At 39.5% G+C, this 9,297-nt stretch overlaps 1 protein-coding gene across 2 annotated transcripts; it reads left to right on the top strand.

Annotated features, from left to right (window-relative positions):
- The first annotated feature begins 4,881 nt into the window (after positions 1 to 4,881).
- ubxn8 (UBX domain protein 8) lies at positions 4,882 to 8,777 on the top strand. Of its 2 annotated transcripts, NM_001160704.1 has the most exon segments (8): positions 5,101 to 5,272; positions 5,569 to 5,697; positions 6,389 to 6,462; positions 6,553 to 6,675; positions 7,194 to 7,328; positions 7,988 to 8,029; positions 8,169 to 8,243; positions 8,385 to 8,772. In NM_001160704.1, coding segments are annotated over 8 exon segments (834 nt in total). In that variant the 5' UTR covers positions 5,101 to 5,187; the 3' UTR covers positions 8,556 to 8,772.
- Positions 8,778 to 9,297: the final 520 nt, after the last annotated feature.

Here is a 9,297-nt window from a genome sequence, read left to right as displayed (position 1 = left end):
CTCCACTGAAGCTTATTGTCCAAGACGACACCCAGATATTTGTATTCCTCTACAATCTATGGAGTAGGTTACGAGGTAGTTGAGATATTATGTAGATCTAGGTATGGGTAACAATCAGAACGCATAAACACTGTGTGGGGGGGTAGAGTTGTAACAGAATGTCTTTAGGGACAACAAAATTATTAGGAAGATATATAAGGATCAACAATATCAATGCATCATCAATAGCCTGTCAATTGACTTAGAAAATGATTTATTACCATCATCCTCAATTGATTTAGAAAATTATACAGAAAGTTAGTGTTTCAGCATCATAGATATCAATAAACATAATCACCAAATAGCAATATAAACAATAAATATATTTAGCCAGGTAGCCTAGGCAAGTCAGTTAAGAACAAATTCTTATTTACAATGACGACCTACCGGGGAACAGTGCCTTGTATTTTGACCTTGTCAGCTCGGTGATTCAATCCAGAAAGTTTTCAGTTACTGGCCCAACGCTCTAACCACTAGGCTACCTGCCACCCCAATAAACACAATAGCTCTATGCATAACTACTTCAAAATAAAAGTAAATAAAGACAAAAATACTATTCTGTGAATCTGTAGTTATCAAGTCATAGTTTATATTCTCTGTAGTAAGGGAATCCAGTTCCTCACATTAAGTAGGCTAAACGTTCAGGTTCAATACCATGCTTTGCACAAATACTAAAATAACAAGTACATGTTTGGGGGAATGTTGTCAAACTTGAGCTGTAAAGTTGTTGCAGGAATGTCAAACAAAGATCTCATAGTAGTCTAAACTAGTACTTGAAGACGTACTTAGAGCAAAACTGAGAAGGGATACATGTATATTATGCAGCACAATGCCCTCAATGCTGTAGGACATTTCACTCCAAAACCAACATTTGTCAGATGTTTTCATGGTAGTACACATACAGTCAAATGTAAAATAAGACACGGCATATAGAGAGAAGACATTCAATCACGTGTAATTTACTTCCAAAGTATCAAGTCCTAACACAGACGACTGGGGTAAAGCCTACTGTACAGTCAACCTCATGAGAAATTAAGGGAATGTTAAGAAAATGTAGAGCAAATATACATACACTGAAAGGGATTATTATTATATTTTTTAACTATAATTATACTAAAACGAATTTATCATTTATGTTTCAATATACCTTGAATCAGAACCATTCACAATGGAAATAAACAACAGTATCCTCATGGCAAAGTGATGCATGTTCAGTGTGTCAGGCAGAGGAATAGTAACAGGTAGCCTGACAGGTTTCTTATCTCACTAATATGGTGTTCCACTTCCATCTTCATTCTTCACCTCTGACTTCATCATTCCTCCGTTCACATCCGGGAGTGTCAACATTACAACAAAGAATTGCATAAGGAATGAGCCAAGTAACCAGCAACTATCAATCATTGTCAAAATGTTTTCTTACTGTTCGATCTTAATTGCTAGACTTAAAAAGTACCACAAAGTGTCCTAAGCTATAATCATATTTTAAAGACACACTGAAACACCCACTCTGGCTATTATGTTTTACTTTTCCTGTTGGAAAAACAATATCCCAAGTAGAAATGCAGTAATGTTGTCATAGGCCTCCACTGTCCCCCTTGCTTCAGGAACAATAGAGGCCAAAAGAGGCAAGGCCCACCCCCCTTCTTGTTCCATGTCATACCTGGACCACCTATTGAGATGTGCCTTTTTGTTAAGTAAATCAGGTGATAAGTGAGATGAAAAGGAGACTGGAATGTGTCTTTAAAGGGAATTATGTTTAGTCAAAAGTATCTGAAAAATAATATGGGCATCAAATCAGATTGTATTGGTCACATACACGTGTTTAACAGATGTTATTGCAGGTGTAGCAAAATGCATGGAACAGTTTCAATGGCATATTTGGCTCAGTGGCAACTAGGGTAAATGGCAGTGCCACACCCTATAACTCAACTCTCACCTAACAAGCTCTTCTGGGTTACACTGACAACCAGGCAGTGTGATGGGGAGCTACTAGTCTACCGACTAACTGTATGTAAATTCATAACATACCTATGACATCTATCATGTCCTAAACAACACCATGCCCACTTCCTGGAAAGTCAGCAATAATCTAATTTGTAGGAAGTCATCTCTGCTTGTGTTGAATGACGTTTATTATTGGTAACAAATAAAAAAAACGGACAATGTGAAATGGAATGTTCTCACTAAAGACGCTAAATCAAAATATAAAACGCGAAACTTATCTAAAGAACAATATGCTGAACAATTCTCAATAGACACCACAATATTGTAGTTTGACATGAATACTTAGTATCTCATATACACAATGTTTACACAAAAACGTGTTTAACTTCCATACATTTTGGGTGGGAAAGTATGTCATGAATTCAGATAAAGCTCTGCAGTCAGCATGCTCTCTATTCTGAGGTTTGGTCGGTCAGGTGACCTCTAGCTCATTGTTGCTAGGAAGTCAGTCTCCAGGGAGACAAAGGCCTTTCAGCGCTGTGGTCTGGTCACTGCTCATGTCTAAGATGTGTCTAAGATAGAGGCACTTGGAGATATTCTCACTCACACACACTCTCCCTGGACACATTTTGTTATATTGTTCTTGTTCACCATTACACTTTCAGTGATTCATTCACAGATTAGACTAAGTACGATGACTAACAACTCCAGTTCTGCTGTATTAGCTTGCTCGGGAAGTTGTAGCAAGGCTGTTACTCCAGGTTTCTTTCAAAACACAGGGACAAACATAACATGTCACTGAAGATCCAGTACCATTCCTATCATCTCTTTTCTAAAACAAACATTGGCTGTTCTTTTTTACAGATATAAATTGTGTCAAACAAACTGTTCTTGCTCATATCAGTTATTTCATTAAAGCTTGTGTTGGCCTCTTTGCCTTCGTCAGAGGAAAGAACATCTGACGAAAACCAAGAGGCTGACACATGAGCTTCAAGAAAATAAGTGATACGAGCAAGAGCAGTGTGCGGGTTTCTCTTTGCAGTTATCACATTATTCCTACTCACCTGCAATGAGAACTCGAATAAAGGGGTACCCCAGGGTTTGATTCTGGAGCCACTATTGTTTACACTGTATATACACACAATTTGAAATACTGTGAAAAAATGTTTATGAATGTTTATGCTGATGATACAGTATTATACTCTGTAAACCAAGCCTTTTCACATTTGACGTCTGATTTCCAAGCGCTACAGAAGTCACTCTTGGACCTTTAGTTTGTACTTAATGCAACAACAAAAAAATCCATGCTATTATCTAGGTCCCATAAATGACTTACTGTTTGGGGTTTAGGCTGGGTTTCTGTATAGCACTTTGACATCTGCTGGTGTAAAAAGGTCTTCATAAATACATTTGATTGACATTACTAGCCTGAACAGAACACACATTGAACGAGTTCCCTCTTATGAATATCTTGGTATCTGGCTAGATAATAAGTTGGCATTTTAAAAACACATGTTACTGAGCTCGTAAAGAAGTTGAATATCAATTTTTTTATTATTTTACAGAAATAGAGCATGTCTGTCTTTTGATAATAGAAAGGAAGGTGTCCAGGCCACTTTTATGTCTGTTTTAGATTATAGGGATATAATCTCCATGCACGCAGCAGCTTCCACACTTTGACCACTAGATGCTGTTTTACATTGTGCCCTTAGATTCATTACTGGTGATTATTTTAGAAGCCACCCTTATCTATTATAGGAAAAGGTGGGTTGGTCCTCTGTCTGTAGAGCAGCATTCCCTTCTGTTTATTTACAAAGAGCTCCTGCAGAAACTTCCCATGTATCTGACAACACTGGTCAAGGTCACAAAGAATACAGTACAAGAGCACAAGATTGGATAGTGCTAGAGGTTCCGAGGGCGGTATCTGATTTAGGGAGACTCCTTTTAGTTTTTAATGCTCCACAGATGTGGAATATGTTGCAAAGAAGGCTCAGGCTTGAATGCCTGGCTCCCTTTAGGGAATTTACAGCATTAGTGGGGGATGCTCCATGTAAAGATTGGGTTGATTTTTTTAGGATCATGTTTTGTAGTTTAGTATTATATTGATATTTTTATTGTGCTGGGCTCATTTGAAAAAGAGAATTGGTCTCAATATGAACACTAATTAACCTAAATAATTCCCCCCTCTGCTGTTAACAGCATATGATAACTATAACTTTACATTTTAGCTTTGATGCATGTAATGGGATTGACAATTTCCCATTCCCTTCACTTTCTCTGTCTTATTTCCTTTGTCCTGTTGTCTGTATGTGGTGTCTTGAATGACACAGGTGGCACATCATGTTTGTCATTTTCTGAGAAAGAAAATGGCATGAAATATATAGGGGTAATAATCAGATGACAAAAGAGACCAATGTATAACATTCAGGAAAGTGGACTGTTCCTTATATGCTTCCATCAATCAACTAAATATGGTTTAAAAATACAGTTAAGACCATCTCTTTATGATCAGTTTATTAAGACGTTTTATCCTGACCCTATATAACCTGTACTTATATTATGTACTTGTATTGACCAGCAGGGGTCCCCAATCACACGTTTGCGAAATTGACAACGATTCTTTATAACTAACCCAAGACAGACCAGAGCCTGTCGTTTCCAATGGGAACAAACGAACAGAATGGGCAGAACAAGCAAGGAGGTGGGCAGAGCCAAGCACGAGCTAGTGACATCCTATTGGCGCGATCTATTATGTTTTTGCATATTTCCGTTAGGGAACGCCTACTCTGTAGTGCGCGTGTGCAAAAACTATATTCGTCCATGCACTCCTAAACAAAGCCATAGCAAGCAAAAACACTTTGCAAAGGGTAAAGGCTACAAAACGCAGTCCACTGTTAGATACTAGTTTTGGAAACAGAAAACTCTATGGAGATCAAATATTTAATCGACGCGAACGTCGGCCAAAATCCATCTCGCTCCATCTTCTCCCACTGCCGGCTAAATGTGCTTCCTCTCATCACCATATTTGGCAGTGAGTGGAAACGCCAACCGGATGCTTCACATTTATACATCCAGTGAAATATCTGGCTCATGGTTCTAGCTGTGGTTGAGATATTTACCGCGGAAGAATATTTTAAGAAAAAAAAATGTATTAAAAAAAGACACGCAGTAAAAACGGGATAGCTTGGAGAACGATATTATAAAATGTCTTCGTCAAAGACATCTTGGCTTTTGGGGACCTTGTTAATATCAATACTTTGTTTTGTTTCTTGGAAACATTCAATAATCGGTAAGTTTATTGTTTTACTCTTGCAAGTGTTGGTTAAGCTATGTGCAAGGAGCCCATTGGCTAGTTTTGCAACAAGGGGAGAGGGATTCCAATTTTTGTTTGGGGATAAGTAGCTAGTTGATTTGTCATGGTGTTGTCCTTTTGTGACATTACTATCCTAACGTTTGTTTGTACACACAAAATACTGAACTGTCATAAGTTGATTACTAGTATCCACTTGAGAAGGTGACGTGTGAGTGTGCATTATCTATTCAAGTTATTAATTAATTGCTCATGTCTATGAATCTCCGTTTTAGATGTGAGAGGTGCCTTTCTATTGGTGGGGCGAGGTCTGTTGCTGTTGGGCCTGTCTACCTTGATGGTGTCATATTTTTATCCACGCCTGAGGTCTTTGTTCTCTTCCAACACCCGATCAACATCTGAATGTAGGTGACTGTGTATCAAACAGGCAATCCCAATATTACTCATTCAAATCATGCATTCCATTTTGTATAACAGTAGTCGCCAACCCTAGGCCTTTGTTACAGCAGAGCTAGCATTCCAAAACCATTCGTATCCATTGAGTTTTTAGCGATTAGGTTCACCCCAGTTGCCTGCATGTGAACTACAATTCCGACGCTGTGTTAACGTTTCGAAACGTCAGACCAGTTTTTCGAAACATGCTGATATGCCCCTTCCATTTCAACAATAAATCATTTTCCAAAAAATATACTTACTGTAGCTGTTTTGCACAGAGCCACAGACTGACTGCGCCAGTTGACGAACTACACTCCTTCCCAAGTTACATACATGTGTTTAGAGCACGCTAGATAGACAGAAAGCCACCTGAACTAATTGGCTGTCTTCCACAAACAAGCGATGAGACATGGTCGTATGGGAACCCTATAAAGGTGTAGTAATATTTTATTTGAACCTTTATAGCGTCTATGAATGGGTTACAGCAGCGCCAGGAGAAGGTCACCAAACACACCTGATTTAATTCATCTAGGTCTTTAGTTGATTAGCCTAATTGGGTGTTTCAGTCCTGGCCACTGTTTTTCAACTTCTGATACCAGGCCAACGATTTCTTCTGAAAATTGTGAACCAGTTGATTGCATGAAACTACACTTCTTCCAGATTCTGAAGATGAGGAGGCAAAACAAAGACAAAAGCAGGCAAGGGAGGAGCTGCAGGAGAAACACAGTGAGAAGGTAATATGGACTTTCAGCAAAAAACTAAACAGCACTGCTCTTTTTTTAACAGAGTAGGCTAATACTTTCCTGTGTGTGTTTCCCTTTCAGGCCTTCTCTTACCAGGAGTCAGTGCTGAGGCCTCGTCAGGAGTCTTCTATGAGGAAGAAAGAAGAGCGATTCTACCGAATGACGGGAGAGACCTGGAAGCTGACTGACGGAGAACAACTTGGGGTGAGAATAACTTCAACTACCAGATACCACCCATGGAATTGTATAAAAACCACACAATAGTTGCTGGGTGACTGGATTCTCTGAGCACTTCGTCCCGATAGCTAAACAACCGTACCTTTTGCGCATGTGCTACTTTGTTACGAAATAAATTGTAGGTTATTTACGATTAAAACGTAGATAGTTTTGCCCCAGTGCAATATGTAGACTAGGCTACATGTTACATGTTGTCATGTAGGCTAAATGCATTTGGTTTCACACCACAATTATAATTTAATTATTTCAATGGGCCAGGTAAATCTAAAAATGTAATAAAACATAATTCATATTGTACACTGGTTCAAATTTGCTATGAACAAATGAACAGTGTTCTTAGCCAATGGAATGCAGTACTTGCTTTCTTCCATTGGGGAGAACAATTGTACACACCGCTTACATTTTTAGGCCTTTTGATAGACTTCTATGGACAAGATCCTCAGTGAGGTGTGCCAACTGTGAATGTGTTATTTATGTGGCTACAGGAAGGAGAATCGTTAGGGCAGAGTGCCCAGGAGGCTGTTGATGGGACACCCAATCAGGAGGCAGTAAGAAGGAGGAAACTGCCAGAGAGTGCCACCAGACTCCACCCCAAACCTGAGGTCCCTCCCCAAAAAAGGGTGCGTATGCTGAATGACTCTATTCAGGAAAGGATGTTAAAATGCTAATGGCAGGATATCATTACCAATTTAAATCCGAGGACCTGAAAATGGTTTTATTCCATGGTTAGTACTATTTAGAATTGGGACGTCCCTACCCTAAATCATTTTAAATGTCAACTTCAATTAGGTAAAATCAGAGTTGAGGTCCCAAGGATTCCAGATAACACCAACCTTTATTCCAAGTCAGGTTAGTCCCGCTTGCGGGTCCCTCTATAGTTTATTATTTCACTAAAGCAGAGGGGGTCATTGTTTTGTTTAGGCTAGGATTCAATCTGATCATGCTTTGTCGGCTATGCACCTCTTTTAAAGACAGCACAGTAGGGAAATGGGGATACCTAGTCAGCTGTACAACTGAATGCCTTCAACTGAGAGGTGCGGGGGGGCTGCCTTAATTGATATCCACGTCTTTGGTGCCCGGGGAACAGTGTGTTAACTGCCTTGCTCAGGGGCAGAATTGTACACTCAGCTTGGGGATTCGATCCAGCCACCTTCCAGTAACGCTGCATATGTCGGCTCAATCAGGAAATACCTTTGAAATGGCGCATAGTTGACAAAGCACACTGGAATTGAATCCAGGCCTAAACCCTCAATGGTTTGTGCTCTTCTGGATTGAAAAGGTGGTTGTTTTACCAGAGGAGCCAGCAGAGGATGCTGAAGGGGTATGTATACACTTTTGTCCCATGGAGTGTTTGCTCTTGCATCTGTTACACTATGAAATTTGAAGACACAATTACTCTAAACAATTAATGATTGGCGAAAGGTGGTCAGTGTGAGTACGGTAAAGGTTTCTCTTGACAGGTTGTACGGGTGGCTTTGAGATGCCCAAGTGGAAGAACAATTCACAGAAGATTCCTGAAATCCGACAGCTCCTCGGTGAGAATGAGTTTCCCCCTTTGTATTCATCTCATACTCAAACTTTGAACATGGCCTCATCTTATTCAATAAGATATTGTTTTAAAATAGTTAAGCTTACAAAGATTGTACCATTTTGATTTGAAAACCTCTGTTCTGTAGGTTCTTTTGGACTGGTTGCTGAAAACAGGATATCACCCTGCAGTCTATACATTATGCACCACCTACCCTAGACAACCCTTGGTCATTGGGAAAGACATAAGCATGGGGGATGCAGGCATTTTAACACACACAGTATTAAATGTGGAAGGGAAAGATCCCTCCACGACCTGAGGAAAAAGCATCAGTTCCATGCCATTTGAAAATAAAAATACGGGCAACTGGTTGTTGGATCATGGAAGGCGTCAGAACAGCAAATCCTTGACAAGGGAACAAAGCTATAAACTAAGTCCATATTGCATGGATTCTTAATGTCAGAACCAAGTATACAGTGTACTCCTTTCATGCTCAGTTGAATGAATTACTGTTTCATTAAAACATATTGCTACACAAACACGCATGAGTGGACAATGTCGAGTTCTGGTGACGTTATACACTGTTGGGTTGTAATTTGAAACACTTGCTACACCAGAAGTTAATGGTTATGTAGGAGGAATGTATATGGTGGGGTCAATGGCGGTTGTTTAAGAGCCAGGGGCTTGGAATGTTACTAAGGGAAAAGGCAATCACATGGTTGTGGATAGCTGTAGAATGAGGTCAGGTCACACGAAGTAACATTACCCACATCAACTTTCTGCCTAGCAACAAAGATGTTTTGAGGAAAGGCGACTCCGCTTAAAGGGGGATATAAATACTTGGTGTTAACATGCATTTTTTTTCAGCCATTGGGTGAATAAACTTAAACCATGATTGGACTTGATTGAAAATATCAGAGTAATTGTTTAGGATTAAAAGTACTTTAGTTCAAATACAGAGGCAATCACTGACAAATATACAGTAAAGAGGGCAGTAAACGCAAACGAGTAGGAGAAAGCAGGTAGATCTATTGACATGAAAGCATACAATCCCAAGGAGG

Source organism: Oncorhynchus mykiss, chromosome 5 (genome assembly GCF_013265735.2).
Source record: "Oncorhynchus mykiss isolate Arlee chromosome 5, USDA_OmykA_1.1, whole genome shotgun sequence".
Taxonomy (NCBI): Eukaryota; Metazoa; Chordata; class Actinopteri; order Salmoniformes; family Salmonidae; genus Oncorhynchus; species Oncorhynchus mykiss.
This window is presented reverse-complemented; position numbering and strand designations above follow the sequence as displayed.